Here is a 19,430-nt window from a genome sequence, read left to right as displayed (position 1 = left end):
ACACACACACACACACAGTTTTATCTGGCGATTTAGACATGCGCTGACGGAATTAAAAAAAAAAAATTACAAACTCATCCAGATCAAACTTCGCACCAGATGTAATAAATAAATCAAACTCAAAGATACAAAAAATACAGGAATACACAGACAGGTCAACAGGTACATAAATAAATACATGTACGAATGAATGACCCGTTAGAAAACAAAACGAATAAGTCAAATGAACAGCTAAATAAATATCAGGAGTTAGAAAAATAAAGAAATAAAAAAAGCCATGCCGCGTTTTCATATTCATTTTGCTTAGTATTTGGTGATTTTATACACCTTCAGAAACTTATGTTGGGATTAGAATAGTAAAGACACTGGCCATTAATCTTTTGACCCTCATAGACCTTCCTAATGCCAATAAAGTAATACAATCATGCACAAAAATTACAGTAAAAATGCATCTCAGTATTGAATGGGATGATGAACAAATTTGAACAGCAAACTCACCCAAGCAGAATAACAAACCGTGCGAGCTAATCGAGGATACAATTAACACAGGCAAATTCTTCATATACAGTGTTGATGGGTCGGCGTTACTCAATAATTAACCTTATAATCTTTTGATACCGACAGATTGGGTCATTGTACGCCAGATCACAAATATATGAGAGATTATAGAGATGCAATACCGCCTTGTTGACATCGCAAACTGTGGGTGTCATTTTCATTCAGATGTTATAATGCTGCTACTTAAGCCATTGTAGTGTATGGGTGCTATAAATGTTGTATTGTTTTTGTGACAATTGTTAGAAATGAACTGTCAGTCATATCTCAAAAGCTTGTATGCAGTCTCTCTCTCTCTCTCTCTCTCTCTCTCTCTCTCTCTCTCTCTCTCTCTCTCTCTCTCTCTCTCTCTCTCTATCTATCTATCTATCTATCTATCTATCTATCTATCTATTTATCTATCTATTTATCTATTTGCTCATCTATCAGTCTCTCACTATCTCCCCAGACACACTGCACCTTCTATTCTCTTTTTGACGTGCATGCACACCACTATTCATCCGTCCGTCTTCATAAAGCAAGATTAAATTAACAAGTTTTCACCCTCTTCGACTCTCTCTCTCTCTCTCTCTCTCTCTCTCTCTCTCTCTCTCTCTCTCTCTCTCTCTCTTTCTGCTTAGAATAGAGGTTTTTCATCTCTATGGCCTTTGAAAATCGTAAAGAAAGACCAAAGCGTCTCTGAATACTGCCTTTGTCCTTGCAACTAAGTATACAATTCTTTGACCTTGAAATAGGAGAGTAGTAATATCATTCATTGTTAGCCTTTGTGATACTCTTTTAACTCTGAGTCTTAACCAGGGCACGGAAAGATGACAGCCACATCCAGACCATCCCTTTTAGCCTTCCACGGATTTCCTTGCTCATCGACCGCCCTACAAAATCTTAACTCTCTCTTTAGTCTATCAGGATGTATTAGTGTACGTGTAAGCTCTCCGTAGTCTTAGCCATTAGGCGATTAGGAGACTGAAAGTAAAGAGAGGAGGAAAAGAAAGGTAGGAGAATGTAAGGTATGGAGGATAAAAAAAAGTGAAAGCTGAAACAGGAAATTATTAAGTGAAATAAGGAAAATGAAAACAAACTATGGAGGATATAGAAGAGTAAGAAGGTAAAGCAGAAGATTATATATCAAAGTAAAAGTGACTGTGACTGAAAAGGAGGAAGAAAAAAATTAAAAAGAAGAAGAAAAAAAATTGGACTGACTCTCTATGCTGGCTGCAGGGAAAGGCTACACTCCAGAGTACAAGAAGAAATATTCATAAATAAATTGCATAACCTAGATTTTGTACAGCAGAGATGATTAAGACTAAGAATTCTCAAGCGAACAAATGTCTTCAGGAAATGAAACAGTAAAATATCATGGAAAGGAAACACTAACAAAATGTAAATACAAGAAATAGTGAATAAAAAGGAAATATGTTAAGGTAAAAAAATGTTAGTTCAGCAAAACTATATGGAGGAGGCAGCAGACACCTGCCGAAACGATAATTACTCCCAGTGAAGTCTAATAGCACTGGTTCAGGGGGGTGCTGTGAATTTTCATTAAAGCCAACTGTGACCTCGCTGAACCTTTCCCTTTGTGTATCACAACACAAGGGGGCAGTCACAGCCTGCCCTCTAAACGCAACTCTCTTCCTTCACACAACACTACTTCCACTACCTACATATACATTCTTCACGCAAAATAAAATAAAAAAAAAGAACAACAAAAAAAAAGATGACTTCTGTTATCATCCTGGGAGTCCCTCTCTGACTATTATCTATTCAGCTTATTTAGGGACTGGGATCTCAGTGGGCCTTTTTTTTTTTTTTTACCACAATTTTTGTTCCCCTTGGTCGGATTTCCCTCTTGCATAAAAAAATATTACTAATAAAATAAAATTAAGCATTCACAAGCGTACAAATGTCTACAAGAAACACTGGGAGAATATTATGGAAAGGAAAAGTAGCAAAATATAAATCAAATACTTTAAGTAGAGCAATAAATAATGAATTAAAAAAAAAAGCAGAATATTTGGTGTAGAGTCTGAGAAATTTCTATAGTTGAGTAAGATTCTAGCTGGAAACTCATCCCTACATAACAAACAACTCGTATTTCTTACAGACTCGCTGGTGGGTAAGAAATAGTGGGAGAACTGCTAATTATTCTCTCTCTCTCTCTCTCTCTCTCTCTCTCTCTCTCTCTCTCTCTCTCTCTCTCTCTCTCTCTCTCTCTCTAATCCCTCACTTCATATTTTACATCTCATCCTTCCCTCCCGTTTCTCCATATCATTGACCACCACCACCACCACCACCAACCTAACTAACGAAGTGCCAAAAAGAACAAAAGGTTGGCTTCTCCTGCTACCTGATCCTTGAACACTACCCACCAACCTTTCTTCCCTTCACCAAGACTCTCCCCTCATTATACTTTAGTTTGCGCCACCACCGCTTCACTATGGAAATGCTCTCTTAAATTCTACCATTGAGCTTTATGGTGACGCTGACGTACTGGTAAGAGAGTAAGATCATGAGAAGATATGGGAACTTGTGGTAGTCCCTGTACGAGACACAGTAAGACGGTTAAATAAGGAGCATATTCCAGTTACTAGCTGGTATTTTTAAACCATATACTTTTTATTTTTATATCTTCAGTACCATGACGCTTTTTCCTATTCATTCTGGTCATTTTTTTGGCGATTTTACACAACTTCAGAAATCTATGTTAGGTTAGAAGAGTGAAAACTTAGACCACTATCCTTTTGACCTCTACAGACCCTTTCTAATGCAAATCGTCTAATCATACCCAAAATTCAAGGTAAAAATGCGTCTCAGTATTGAAATAGTTAACTAAGTTCCAGACCTTTACATATTATTTTTCTTATCATTAAAAGTTTCCTTCTAAGATTACAGATGATATAAAAAGTATATATATCCATCAAAAAAAGTCTTGGTGTTTTAGTGTCTTAATATTTTTCGAAACAAATGCGGTTAATATCTACGCACCACTTCTAAAAACTCAAGAGAATATTTCACATAATGCCTCTTCTTTAATTAGGAAAAAGAATAGAAGCGGAAAATTGCTTAGGGTGGAAAGCAGCAACTAAAATGTAAGTAAAAGGAGGAAAAATTAATTGTCAGAAGGAAACATGAATTCTGGGAAAACAAATGCAGGGTGTAGTGGGCAGTGGTGGCGGCTGTGGTGGTAGTAGTAGTAGTAGTAGTAGTAGTAGTAGTAGTAGTAGTAGTAGTAGTAGTAGTAGTAGTAGTAGTAGTAGCAGTAGTAGTACGACGACGAGGACGACAATGATGAGGACCAGCTCGAGGAGGAGGAGGAGGAGGAGGAGGAGGAGGAGGAGGAGGAGGAGGAGGAGGAGGAGGAGGAGGAGGAGGAGGAGGAGGAGGAGAAATGAAAAGTAAACGAGAAAAGAATAGAGGATAAAAAAATGTTGGTATGGTGAAGAGAGAGAGAGAGAGAGAGAGAGAGAGAGAGAGAGAGAGAGAGAGAGAGAGAGAGAGAGAGAGAGAGGGGCCGGGGGAGGAGGGAAGTAAAAGACATGGTATGACAGGAAAGAAGATTGACAGTCGACTGAGGAGGAGGAGGAGGAGGAGGAGGAGGAAGGCGAAGTCTGACTGAAGATTTCTTTTCTTTTATTTTGAAGGAAAGTATGACGTAAGAGTGAACATTCTCTCTCTCTCTCTCTCTCTCTCTCTCTCTCTCTCTCTCTCTCTCTCTCTCTCTCTCTCTCTCTCTCTCTCTCCAGTTTCATTTTCCCCTCCTCCTCCTCCTTCCATAATTCTTCCTCTTTTCCAGTAGTGTTCTCCTCCTCCTCCTCCTCCTCATACTCCAGTTCCTCCTCCTCTATTTCCTTGTCTTCCTGCCCTCTTTCTCTTCTCTTTTCCCTCTTCGTCTTTTTCTTTCTTCTTTTCTCTTTCCCTTTCCATATTCTCCTGTTTTCTCCTTTCCCCTTTCTCTTCATCTCCAAAAAAGTAACTAAACCATTACGACCACCATCCTCATCGTCGTCATCACTATCATCACTATCATCATATGTCTTCATTCTTCTAACCATTCCTACGCTTACTTTCTACCTTCACCATTCATCACCAGCGTGGCTACGATCACCCTCATTATTGTTATCAGCACCATCATCATCATTATTGCATTTTTATCAGTCTCTTTCATTCATCATTCACTGTTATCATTTTCGCTATCACCACCATCATCATCATTAGCACAAGGCTATACAGTAATTTTCATATATTTTATTACTTATTTTTTTTCTTTTCTTTTTTTAGATTCCATACCCTCACCATCATATTCACCATCATCACTATAGAGCAGAGATCATTAAACTATGGCCCGTGGGCCGGATCCGGCCCGCGACGTCAGTTTATCATCAGGCCCGCCGACGGTACTTAAATTTGCTTGATAAAACGTATGGAAAACGAGACGTTGCGATACAATTTGAATTTAATTATTTAAATATTTCTTGTGCACTGAAAGCAGTCGTTTCTGCTGCGAACTTCATTGGGGGACATGCACTCAAGCATCGTCAGTTCCGGGGTTTTTATTTTGATTTCTGTGACTTGCCTTATTACACAAGTGAGGTGGCTCAGCTGCAGTAAAGTCCTGTTTCGTTTTTACTAGCTCAGAAAAGAAATAGATTTTTTTTCCTCACTGAAAAAGATAGAGCTCATCCACAGTTGTCAGATCCTACCTGACTGTCATCACATCCCACATGAATTAAATGAACTTGAAACTTCAAGGAAAGGATAACCTCATGATGTGATCTTTACAGAATCATCAAAGGTTTTCGAAAAAAGCTGTCATTGTTTGAAGAGCAACTGAAAGGAGGAAGCTTTTCTCATTTTCACTGTTTCAAAGAATTTTGCGCTATAATCGCCGAAGATGTCAACCTCGATTTTCCGAAAAAGATTATTTATGTCTTGAAGAAGTTTTTTTTTAAGAGATTCTCAGATCTTGACGGAATTGAGAGTGACATGCTTCTGTTCCACAATCCGTTTGATTGTAACCATGATGATCTGTCAGTTGAACTACAGTTGGAGCTCGTTGATTTGCGAGCAAATGACTTGTTGAAAAAGAAGCACAGTGAAGGAAAACTTGTTGAATTGTACCGCTGCTTACCTGATGTTGAGTTTCCGAAATTGAGGAAATTTGCAGCTGGTAAGGCATCACTGTTTGGAACAACACTTATGTCTGTGAGTAAACATTTTCAGAAATGAAGTGTGTGAAATCAACACATCGAACTAAACTGACTGGTGAACATTTGAAAGCAATTCTCTTTATTGGATGCAGCAATTCCAAACCAAACATCGATGACATCTTGAACGCCAAACGACAATTCCACAAAATTTTCACTAACTTTATTTGCTGCGAGATTCGGATATGTGCATACTAGGTCTGATGCAACAATCTTTTTTGCTTTTGCTAACGTCGCCTTCTTTGATAATCTTTTTAGTAAATAAATATGTTGGTTGTCTGTTGTCTTTGTTTTTGTGCATTGCACGCCACTCACTCATGATTAACATGGAATGCTAAACTATGTCTTTCGTCTTTTTACTCTGAGTTGTCTTTCGTCTTTTTTCTGAGTTCTCGTTCTGGCTTGCAAGTATTGAACAAAATGACTATGCAGCTCGCGCTCGTCATTCTTTCAGTTATCTGGTCAACTGTGAAAAAAAGTTAGGTGACCCCTGCATACCAGAGTAATAATATTTCCAGTCAGTTAGTTTCCTTATTTCCTTCCTTCCTTCGTTAGAATCCTCAATTTTATCAAATCATCACTATCATCATAATTACCGTGAAACTTTCCCCCTGGAACCCTTTTTTTTCTTTTTATTTCCTTACCCCATATATTCATTAGCATTATAACACAATTTTCATCCTTTAAAACCTTCCTTTTTTTCCTTCATTATCACTGTCCCTACAACCACCATCACCACTACCATCACCACACAATTCCCATGCCTTTACACTCACCCGTCACTTCACCATCATCCTCACTACGCTCCAAGGAAGGTCACGTATTATAGGAATAGATTACAATTGCCCAAACGACCGAGTCCTTTATCTAGCAGCCTTTCATCTCCTTCCCTCCGCCACGCCTCCAGATATGCATTTCAAGGATTTTATAACAGAACACAAGTTTCCGGAGAGTGTGTCTGCTGGGAGGATTAATGACTTTTCTTGTTTGTCCATGGAAGAGGAGGAGGAGGAGGAGGAGGAGGAGGAGGAGGAGGAGGAGGAGGAGGAGGAGGAGGAGGAAGAGGAATAATAGTGTTGTCATTAGTATTGCTTTCCTTGGCCTTCAACAGTTGTCTTGGTAATAATGGTATACGTGTGTGTTTGTGTGTGTGTGTGTGTGTGTGTGTGTGTGTGTGTGTGTGTGTGTGTGTGTGTGTGTGTGTGTGTGTGTGTGTGTTAATACCTCTTTTCATAACCGTTTCCAATTCATCATCCACCACCACGGACTCTCTCTCTCTCTCTCTCTCTCTCTCTCTCTCTCTCTCTCTCTCTCTCTCTCTCTCTCTCTCTCTCTCCATTTATCCTCTTTCTTTTCATTTATGATATTGAAATTTCTATTTCGATTCTACAAAAGGACAACAACTAGAGGTACTATACATATACTTTTTTCTCACTCACTTTCATAACTAAACAATCACTCAAATATATAGAATATCAAACTGGGAATTCACAAATACAAAAGGAGAAAAAATATCTACCCATTCAGTACCATGACGCGTTTCCATATTCATTTTGCTTATTATTTGATGATTTTATACAGCTTCAGAAACTCATGTGAGGATTAGAATAGTAAAGATTATGGCCATTAATCTTCCCACCTCCGTAGTTCTTCCCTAACGTAAATAAAATCGTCTGATTATACCCAAACTCAAAGTAAAAATGCGTCCTAGTACAGAAAGGGTTAAGTCGCTGGAGAGCTACACATATCAAACATTTACAAGTCGGACGAGAATAAGAATGGTGAGTTTGGTTTATTATGATGGACTTGATGGTTTCTTACAAATTTCCTCATTTTCTTGTATTTTTCGGTATCCTTTCAGTTCACTTCCGTACGCATTCTTTACATTTAACACTCAATCAACCTTTTCACTAGCATATATGTCAATGCTAAGTACACTAAAAGTAATGTATGTCGTCTATATAAACCTACAAGGGAAACGAGGACAAAAAAATAATAGATTTTGCATTTTATTAGTCAGTGTAATGTTAGGAGGTAGCTGAAAGAGTAAAGAGATCACAGTTTCTTGGAACAAAATTAACTCAGCTCGGTAACTCCCCACGGTGGCTACAACACTCGCCCTTTGACACTGGTATAAAGAAGACGAGGCGCATGACTCTTACTATTTACCCATGCATAATTGGAACCTTTTTTCTACCACGGCCATTCTTTGCTACTATTTAGCGCAGTGTAACGATTTCTGCATAACCACACTGAGATATGGGAGAGAAAATGAAATTGAAAGTGTATCTCTTAAGCTATGAAACTATTAATTTAAGTAGCTGTAGTACATCAACCAATGTGAAAAAATAAAAAACGTTGAGTAAGATAATATACAAATAGCAAACACTGAAAGAGCGAATGAGGAAAGATGAAACAAAAAGCAATAGTTAATTCGTTATGGCAGAATTTCGCACTCCCTCTCTTAAACACACACACACACACACACACACACACACACACACACACACACACGGTCCCAGATAAAAGCAAGCAACACAACGCAATTCTCCCGGCCATCCATCACCCAGAAAATGCCACTTGCGATAACTCTTAATCTTCCTTTTTGTCTCTGATTGCACGTCAGAAACACAACTCGCTGTCCACGCTGCTTTCATTCTCACGACTTTGAGGGAAAAAAATGTACGATGATGAAACAAGACCAGCGCATGCATTGGCTAGACGTAACCAGCTTTTGTAATCCCTTTTTTTTTTTTATCCTGACGAGTTGTGATTCCAAGACGTGGCGAGGTATGAGGGTGAAGTGTGAAGTGTGTGAGAATCGAAGAGACGTAACTGTGAGGTATCGCTACGGGTTATTATCTAGACTCCTTTCCCGACCTTACTATAAGCCTATTATCTTCCATTTTTCACATACTCCTAAGCATGGCGGGGTATGAGGATGAAGTGTGATGTGTGTAAGGATACAAGAAACGTAACTTTGAAGTATTGTTAAGGGTTATTATCTAGACTCCTTTCCCGGCCTTACTATTAGCCTAGTATCTCCTATTCTTTCACATACTTCTAAGCATGGCGGGGTTTAAGGGTGAAGTGTGAAGAGGCGTAGGAGTGAGGTATTGTTTAATGATATCTAAGAGTCCTTTCCCAGCCTTCCACTAAGCTACTATCTCCCATTCTTTCACATATTTCTGAGCGAGGAGGAGTATGAGGAGGGTGAAGTGTTTAAAGACCTAAGAGACGTAACTGTCGGGTACTGTTAAGGGTTATTATTTAGAGTCCTTTTCCAGCCTTACTAATAGCCTACTATCTCTCATTACTTCACATATACCCTTAGGCAATCCTCTCTAACCTTATACAGAGGGGAACTTGGATAATAACAAGAACAAAATAATGACGATAATTAAACCATCACCACCACCATACAGTCATTGGACACGTCACTAAACCCTCCCAACGCCCCAACCCCACCCCGTCGCTCTCTCTCTCTCTCTCTCTCTCTCTCTCTCTCTCACCACCACACTCAACAACAACGGCTACACCTACAACACCCCAAATGGTAACCGCTTAAGCGTGGACGACCGCTTAGGCGCGAGAGGACAAGACACATAGACAGACTCATTGAAGAAGTTGGCAGCCCTGATCCCTGGCGGCGGCGTTCCTGGAGTCAACTATCCCATTCTGTCTTCCATCCCTGGCACTTCCTTTTCATGTACAGGACTTGTTTACGGCTACTACGCTGACCCTGACCAGGCTAGCCAGTGTCAGATATTCCATGTATGCCCCGGGGAGGTCAAGTTAGGTCTAAGGTCACAGGACGGGAGTCAGGAAGATCGTGAGGTCAGTTTCTATGCCCTAATGGAACAATATTCAGTCATCAGTATTTGGTTTGTGTTTGGTGGTATGAAGTGGATTATGAAGATTCGGAGGGGTTTTATAGTGTAAAAGAGGCGATTGGGGGTGTTTTTGGGAGTTATGGAGGTGTTGCGGGGGTTACAGCGGTGTTCGAGGTGTTGCTGGGAGTTTACAGGCCCCCACACAGCTGTATGGAGCCCCTAACTAAGATTATATGGTGTTTTAAAGGATGTTTTCTAGAATGAGTGATTATAAGGTCCTATTCACTTAGTTTCCTATTATCTTTCTTGTTTTGCTGTTGTGTACGGCGCGCAGGCTTTCAATATGTCTTTTTTTGTGTTTATTTTCTGTTTTTATCTGTATTTTGACTGACTTGTTTTTGTTATTGAAATGTATTGGAATATTTGCTTAACTGTTTGTGTTTCCTTCATTATCCTGAGAGAGAGAGAGAGAGAGAGAGAGAGAGAGAGAGAGAGAGAGAGAGAGCGGTGGTGTGAACATAAGGCAAATGGGAAATGGAAAGATGGAAATTAAAGAAATTAAAGAAGAGGAGGTATAAGGACACAGGGACATTGAAAAGCCGCCATTAAGACAGACCAAGGCAGGCTGAAGGAATAGAGACTGCATGGCCACACACACACACACACACAGAGATGGGTAGCTTATTAGCCACAAATTATATAAACACAAGTAAATGGCCTTCAAATTTACGTTTCTAGAGTTATTGCTTACAAAACTATGCTTGCCCTTTTCATATCAGCCCGTAAGCATAAGTAAAGGAAACATACTGAAGTGATCTTAAAATATAAATAGATATCATCAAAACTACTATACATTTCAAACATCCGTTCGTAATTTATGGTTAACATACCACAGTGCTATGTGTGTTATGTGAGGAGTTTACTCGTGAAAAATAACACAGCCGACGAGTCATGTTGACGCATTCGAATGAAAGTGTGGTCCCCCCACACACCCACCCAAACCATTACTAACCACTACTACGTCTCCCCCGTCTCGGAAGTTCTCGCTCTCTTTATCCCTCCTCTCCTCTCCCTAGCTCCTCGCCTCCCTCACTCCTGTGTCCCTCCCTACATCTCCCACCAATGTATTTATACATTATAATGTTCTGTAAGTGTGTATGTATAGATATGATTATTAACGAGTATGGTACAATTTCATGAAGGCAAGAAGTGGTTCACGTTGATAATTACTGTACAACAGCACGTTTACGTGTAGTATATAGAAGAGCCATGTTTGCAGTCGTTATGGTCAACCATGTGAACATGATGTGCTGGAATTACCTGTGACCTGGACCTTCTACTGTTAGGAAAAGTTGATACTCTTATTGCGTACTGTCTACCTATTGATCATAAAAAGTGGTCCAGTTTATATATAATATTATTTTGTTGTTAGATACGTTGCTTATTATCCAGCTATACGGCCATTAACAGCGGAATTAGCTATTGCTTTCACGGTCGTTTGACCCACTCTGGTTTTCATGTCCACATATACCAGCAATTGTATTAAATAATATTATTAATGTATGATATGTATGTACATACTGACGTATGTAACTATTATACCTATACGTATGTAATTACAATAGGGAAAAAAATCAAAGGTGGAAGGCTAATGGTGTGAATAGGGGTGAAGAGGAAGCGGGAAGAGGGTCATGCGATACTGGGGTAGAGAAGGAGTGGTCTGGGGGTTCTTCAGGGTGGTGGTGGTGGTGGTGGAGGGGTTAGACGATTACCCCACACTCGTCCGATTCTGTATAACACCTTTGATATGATGACTGGATTAGGTGTAATATCACTCAGTAAACTCCTCACATAACACATATAACAATGTGGTATGTTAACCATAAATTACGAACGGATGTTCAAGGTAGTGTGTTGAAATATCATACTCATCCAACGAAATTCGTTTAGAAGATATCTGCAAAAAACACCGTTTGTCCACCGCTGAAATGTATAGTAGGTCATCCATCACACACACACACACACACACACACACACACACGTCAGTTTAGCTCGTTGCAGTCCCCATACCACACCACACCACCACTACTACCACAACATTACACACCACACAACACCACCACGACCACCACACACCATAACATACCAAACAACACCACACCACATTACCATCACCACCACCACACCACACCACCACCACTACCATCACACACGACACCATACCAACACACACTACACCACACCTCACCACTATCACCATCACACCACACCACCACTACCACCACTACCATCGCCACATCACACCACCACCACCATCGGTACCATCACAACACCACACCACACCACCACCACACCACACTACACCACCACCACTACACACCGCCACTACCATCACACACCATACCACCACCACACCACCACTACCACAAAACACACCATACCACACCACAACTATCACACAAAACATCACACCACACCACCGCCACTACCACACCACACAACACCGCCACCACCCTCTCCAGTCTCCACCAAACACCACTAGGCTGCTGAACAACTCCCACCCCGCCCAGCCCCGCTCGACCCCGCCGCCTCCCACTCCTATGGAAACTATTCTTTAAAAGTATTTTGTGATTTTTCTCGGATTTTGCATGTTTCTAGGTGTTTTCTGGACTATGGGAGTAGGAGTAGATGGAGGAGGTGGAGATGGAAGGTAGAGGAGGAGTGTGGAGTAAGGGCGGGGGAGGTGGAGTAACTCCCCCAAACGTGCAAAAAATAAATAAATAAATAAAATCTTGGTGTAGGGTTAAAATATTTCTCCTTCATTAATGGAGTTGGCATTGTTCTGTTATCTGATTTGTTATTAGCAAATTAAAGCAAGTTTCACGCCACAATAAAATCGAGCCTAGCTGTGTTTGGTTTATCGAAAAAAAAAATAAAATAACATTAAAGTCACTACATAAAATATAACTTTTTTTTAATTAATACACTTAGGATTGTATTGGTGCTTGATATAACACTTAAAAGATATGAAAAACATGGCGCACGTAACAATATTCCATAAAATTTTGTCTAACTATTAGTATTTTCAAATTCAACATTTTTTACGGTTCCAAAATAAAAAACAAATATCTTTATACGACAAGTAATCTGAGTTGTCTTTATTTGGCTGGAAAGCGAAAAATTTTCGTATTCAAGAAATGTAATATAATGTAGTTTGGCTGTGCTTTCCATCTCGACATTTTGATGTGTTTTGGCGACGTTGTTTTCGAATCGGATCCCTTTTGTTAGACCGCGCTAAGTAAACAAACCACCCGGTAAGGATATTATGTTTTGGCTATTAGTTAAATTATTTGTCACTTGTGAAACTGTAGTGTATACCAGTCTGGGACCCTTTTTTCTTGTGGCGATTTTTAAAATGAATTATGTACATACGTAAATATTGGGCCACAGGGGCATGTCAGCTATACCTTCCCCTGAGGTTAGTCCATCAATGTTTGCCTGCATGCCCCTGTGTTTTCAGACCCAGAGAGAGAGAAGCAAAGCCAGATCCAACCACCAAAGTACATAAATAGCCATTATTGTGTTAAATAAGGTGATGGCTATGTATATTCCCGTTCAGACCACTCGGCGCCTACCATGACCCGGACCCAGACCCTTCCCCATCCATTCCCGTCCCTCCCCGTGTCAACTCGTCAACATTTCCTGCAATTCTCAGTGTTTCCTGCTGTTCCCCGCCTGAAATGCATAAAGTGGGAGGATTGGAAGTGGATGAGGGAGTGTAGTAATAGTAGTAGTAGTAGTAACAGGAACAGCAGCAGCAGTGTTATTATTATCATTATTATGAGTGTTAATGTGCGTGTGTGGGGAAGTGGCGGGGACGAGAGGGTGCCGGCTGCTCAAAGTAATAGTACTCTCTAGTGATACATGTTAAGTGATACAGCTGGGCCCGTTAAATGAAAACTTTTCTCTCTCTCTCTCTCTCTCTGAAACGCTGTGCTCTCTCACCATGACTGTTTTCCAGTGCCACACAGATGACTAACTGGATTCCCAGGAGTGTTTCTCCTATTAATAATGCAGAAATGTTGTTAATCTGTCACTCGAACCTAAAAAAAAAAATTTACAAACGCTTTGCTTTCTAACCAAGAATGTTTTTCCAAGGTCACAGAGATGACTAGCCAGCACTTTGCTGCCTTTCCTTACGGGCTGCGCAGAAGAGGGGCCTGGGTAAGGAGACTAGTAGGAGAGTGAGACAACGCGGCGGTGGTATTCTGACGAGCATAATACCTGTTAGTTACGTGACGTTGTGCAAGACAAGTTTTCATTCGAATGGAAACCGCCAGTCAATTAGGTGGAAAACTTAGAATGAGACTCGAAAAACCTTACGGACAAAGTTTCTTACCAAATTTACTTAAAGGCGTACCAAACGTACTTTTGAGTTTAAACGTACCAAATCTGATACGTTGGTACCAAAACTGGCAACCCTGCCACTAACAACAACAACAGCAGCAGCAGCAGCAGCGGCAGCAGCAGCAACAAGGAGAGAGAGAGAGAGAGAGAGAGAGAGAGAGAGAGAGAGAGAGAGAGACCAATCAACCATTTACCTAAGCCCATACCCTAGCCTCCCTCCACAAGAAATGAGGGTTGCCGCTTATATATATATAAAAAAAAATAATAATAAATAAATAAAAATATATAAATAAATATATAAAAAATCTGTTTCAAGTCAAGCGCACACCAATTCGATCGGCATACCAACTCAAGCGTCATCGCAACCAATCCTTTTCCAAAAATAAAAGTTTCCTTAGATTAATGAAAGAAAGACACACACACACACACACACACACACACATTATATATATATATATATATATATATATATATATATATATATATATATATATATATATATATATATAATCATCGTCGTAATCATCATTATCATCTTTACGTTTCATACATTATAGATTGCTATAATTAATGTTATATGTTACAAACAACAGTTGTGTTAACTTCCCTTTAATATCGAGCCACATTAGATCCGCAATCAGTGAGACAGGCTTGATATGGGTAAACCATTTAACATGACAAGTTCGGGTGTTCTGTAATCTTCACACTTAATTTTCCATTCATTCCTTTTCTCCATTTCATTCCGGTTATCACTAATCTATTATATATGATGAAGACAGCTTTATTTGGTACTACTACTTCGGTAGTACAACTTTATTTTATGTACTACTTTAGTGCTTTCGAAAACGTGAAACAATCATAATTCACCAAAACAGCCATGAGTATGTTGTCTAAAAAATCCTCCCGAATGTCAACACTGTTCTGTCTAGAAAAATGCCTTAAATAGTAACATTGTTTTGACGTTCGACCTACCTCTGGTGCATTCGACTTGGCACGCTCGAGTTGGTTCACGCTCCACTCGTCCATAAACCAGTTTCAACATTATTGTTAACATAGCTTATGGAACAAAACACTTTCTGGCAAACAGCAATTACCTTGGCAAAGCGGTGAAGTCAAGCTACTCAGCCTTTAGAGCGAAAAAAGCCATCGACACAAGACACAACACGCATATTCACAATGTCTGAAGGTTGAATGACGTACAGACCACGTGTTACTCTGCATTGTTTACATTTTACTACTGTTATCTTATTTCCTTTATTCTATCCATCATTATTAGTATGATTAGTATTAATGTCAGTATTGGCCTCTATGTTCACCGTTGCCACTTTTTTTTGCATATTAATGTTAATGTAAAACTCATACTTTTTACTTTTTTTATAACCGTTGTTTTTTTCTTATCATCATCAGCATATGTTAATGGTCTATGCTTAATTTCAATCATCAATAAAAAAGTTACAATTGTTTTATCCAAACGGTTTTATCAAAACGTTCTTTCCATCCTTCCACTTCCAACTTGACAAGCTTCACAATCACACTCCTTATTCGCAATATATGCCTCTCTCTCTCTCTCTCTCTCTGCTTTACCGTGCTCGTGCTTACTTTTTTTTTTTCTTTGTAAGTAGTTGAGAGAATTCTGTTGCCATATGGATAGAAGCGATCTTCTTCAAATACACACACAGCTATGGGCAGAACATTTCACACTTATATTCAGTATTGTCGTTCATTATATATATATATATATATATATATATATATATATATATATATATATATATATATATATATATATATATATATATAAACCTAGCTATAGCCTACGTGCTTAAAAAAAAAAAAAGGAAGTAACATTTCGTTATAGCATTTTACATGGTGAGGTAAGTTAATCATGGTCTCAGAAATTAGCAAAATAAAAAATATCTTCCCAAGTTGTTTGGCTTTCCACCTCCTTCATGTCCCCCACTACTAGTTCAAAGGAACTTGTGACTTTACCACTGTCTATTTTCATGTTCATCTCCCGTTTAATTGCTCTTCATTCCATAAATCATGATTTCCAACACTAGTGTCCCACCCATCTGTACAACCTTCTTCCTATTGATGTTCTCCCTTCATACACCTTGTAAGGTTTGCTGATATTTGATGCAAATCCTAGAAACTGACATATGTCTTTACTTTTGTAAAGATTAGGAACTCAGATCTATGAAAATCATACACTTCAGGTGTATTTCAGGAAATAAAACGGTGAAAATTCACATTTGTAAAATATTTCATATCATTTAAATATTTTAAAACAGTAACATATCTTTTCTATATAAAATATGCAAGATATGTGGGGAATGTTTCTATGGGACACATGTCTTCACAAAACAGTAAGAAAATTTCAACTAAAAAATTTAAATTATTTATGAAAATTGCCCATAATCCCTCTCATCTTAAAATAACACATTTCTTTCTAAACAATGAAGTATCCCAAAACACAAAGCTTAATGAAGGTAAAGCAATAGCTTTTGATAGCTTACAACTCTATATATAATTTACACTTCAATTCTTAGGCACCATTTGGCTGTTCACGCAAGTTTTTCCGCAATATTTTTCCTGCAGGTGAGCGAGGAATGGCATCAATAATCTCCACACCTCCCCGCAGCCGCTTGAAGGGAGCCACTCTCTCTGTGGATAAAAGAACAAAATAAAATTATTCTCCAGAAAAAAGTTAAGCATTACAATCATATTTGCACACTTGTATGTATAGACACTAAGTTAGAAAGTAGTATCAGTAAATAGTAGCAAACACTTGAAAGATTACTTTACAAAAGAAATTTTTGATAATCAAGATTTTTTTTTTTTTTTTTTACATCTTATATAAGGTTTGTCCACTTTGCTTTGTCACTTCCAATAGTACAAAGATTGTAAATGATCTACATGAGTGTGAGGTGCTTTGTCTGTGCCATGACACTATATAGAACTGCTGGCTATATAAACAGATAGGTAGCATAGAGGCTTTACATACTCATCTACTAGTGTTTTTTGCCTTCAGAACTCTGTAAACTCACCTTTGACCCAATCAATAATGTCTTCTGGATCAATTGCTTTTCCAGGTTTTTGTACGATATATGCCTTTGGACACTCGCCAGCCTCCTCATCCTTTACGCCAATGACGGCAGCATCAGCAATGGCCTCATGTGTTACCAAAAGACCCTCAAGTTCTGCTGGTGCAACCTATTAAAAACACATACAAGTAAAGTTATAGACAAATTGCATAAAACTGCATAGTAGTTTTAAAATCCTTCCTTTTAAACTCTTCATTCTAGAATTTCAAATAACCATAGTATATACCACATTAGAAAACAAATTTAACTGTTTCATATTATACCAACACTACTACTGAGGATTCCTGACAGTACCTGGAAACCTTTGTACTTGATAAGCTCCTTGATGCGGTCCACAATGTAGAAGACTCCATCCTCATTGAAGTGGCCCACGTCACCGGTGTGGAGCCAGCCGCTAGAATCTATCAACTCTCTGGTAGCTTTCTCATCATTGTAGTAACCCTGAAATTTGGAAACTAGAAATCAGAAACATATGATGTTAATCCTTCCAACACATAGCAAAGTGACTCATAGTTACTTCTGGAAACCAGAAGCAGAAAAATCCAATATACATAATGTAGGTAGAACATATGTGGTGGCACCTGAGAAAATACCAAAGCAGAAATTCATCTATGTAACAAGAATTAAGATGACACATTGTTACTACAGTGCTTGAAGATGACACAATAATATTTGCCTTCACTTGATATCACTGCTTTTTTTACCTATTCTGACATTCATAACCTCAAGAATTCATGGCAAACTAATCTCTATATAATTAACTATAGCTACTGTATACACTTGATAAGATCCCACATATCCACAGCATAAAACTTAAAGCAAATTGAATCATGAAAATTCACCTTAGTAATTACTGGACCTCTCACACATAATTCTCCATCTACATTTGGTCCAACAGAATCACCAGTTTCCATGTCAACAACCTGAAAATAAAGATCTCATTATAGAAATGCATCAACTGTATTCATTTGACTTACTACAACCAAAAGCTCTTGGGTGTACACAAGACTGTTGTGAAGGTACAGAGTAAAAAAAATTGTTAAAAATGCCAAATTCATGAGCTGTTCAAAATAATGAAAACTGTCTCATTTTGACAGAAAGCTCAAAGTTTATTATTCTTCTTAATGCTGCTAATCTACCTAAATAGTTCATTGAAGATGAACAAACAGAAAGAACTGCAATCTCTTTCAATCCTGAGACTAGGAAAACCTGACAATGAATATCTATATATGAACAAACCAAGAAATTTAAACATTCACCAGCATAAGAGAAACATAAAATATTCATGTATGTACCATAAATGTGCAATATTATTTCACAACAGTTTATGATCTTTATTCTTTGATCAAGAAACAGATAGACAAGAATCTCACCACAAAGTTAACTACAGTTCATTTGGTCTCACTCATCACCCAATAAACAATAAGGTTACCTTGGCTTCACTGTGTGCTGTGATGTGTCCCACAGCGCCAGGCTCATTGGACTCGCTAGCAAACACTGCAAGGGTTGTTTCTGTCATGCCAAAGCCTTGCCTTACAGTTACTTCTGGAAACTAGAAATCAGAAACATAGATAAACAATACTGAAGACAAGTGCTGTGGATCAGCTCTCACTCATCCCACTTTTTCATGGATTTCATCTTTATGAACCTTATGAGAAATATTTTAACAGAGGATACTATTTAATCCCACTTTTTCATGGATTTCATCTTCATGAACCTTCTGAGAAACATTTTAACAGAGGATACTATTTACAAACTCACACCAAATACACAAACTTACCCTTTTACAGAGTATTTCCTGCACCTCTCCTGACAGAGGAGCAGCTCCACATACAATGCTCTTTATAGCACTCAGATCAAATTTGGCAACTATTTCATTTTTGGCTAAAAAGATAGCCAAGGGAGGCACCACTGGCACTAGTGTGACCTGTTGAAAATTAAAGTAATTATTAGATTTGGTTTACAATCTCAGTCCATTGACTCTCCTCTTCTCTATTTCTTATCATGGATATTACCAAGAGGATAACACTTCCTTATCCATCCTATGTATTAAGAGATTACAAACTACACTTAAGAGTGATGAAATACATATGAAGATGGAAGATATTAGTGAAAGTATGAATGCATCATTCATACTACATTCTCTTTCATTCTCTTCCATGAGGATTATAAAGATATTCAGGTAAATCAAAGGTTTCTACAAAATACAGTTGTAATGTAGTGGATCATCTCAGGCAACCCTTGCACGCATTCCATGTGTCCTATATTGCCTGTCACACATTCTCACCACACTTCTAAGACAGACTATTATAAACTCGTTTTCTTTCTCT

At 38.5% G+C, this 19,430-nt stretch overlaps 1 protein-coding gene across 3 annotated transcripts in view; it reads right to left on the bottom strand.

Annotated features, from left to right (window-relative positions):
* Positions 1–16,241: 16,241 nt before the first annotated feature.
* The window catches only part of LOC123503371 (4-coumarate--CoA ligase 1-like), a 40,570-nt gene continuing 37,381 nt past the window's right edge, over positions 16,242–19,430 (bottom strand). For all 3 annotated transcript variants that reach the window (XM_045253070.1, XM_045253069.1, XM_045253071.1), the window contains 6 exons: positions 18,881–19,027; positions 18,533–18,652; positions 17,943–18,023; positions 17,395–17,541; positions 17,044–17,209; positions 16,242–16,660 (listed from right to left, as the gene is read on the bottom strand). In XM_045253070.1, the coding sequence (XP_045109005.1) occupies positions 16,542–16,660; positions 17,044–17,209; positions 17,395–17,541; positions 17,943–18,023; positions 18,533–18,652; positions 18,881–19,027 (780 nt within the window). In that variant the 3' untranslated portion in view covers positions 16,242–16,541. The remainder of the gene's footprint in view (positions 16,661–17,043; positions 17,210–17,394; positions 17,542–17,942; positions 18,024–18,532; positions 18,653–18,880; positions 19,028–19,430) is intronic.

This window comes from Portunus trituberculatus, chromosome 14 (assembly GCF_017591435.1).
Source record: "Portunus trituberculatus isolate SZX2019 chromosome 14, ASM1759143v1, whole genome shotgun sequence".
NCBI classification, from domain to species: domain Eukaryota; kingdom Metazoa; phylum Arthropoda; class Malacostraca; order Decapoda; family Portunidae; genus Portunus; species Portunus trituberculatus.
The sequence above is the reverse complement of the archived record's forward strand: the minus strand, read 5'-3'. Positions and strand labels throughout refer to the sequence as shown.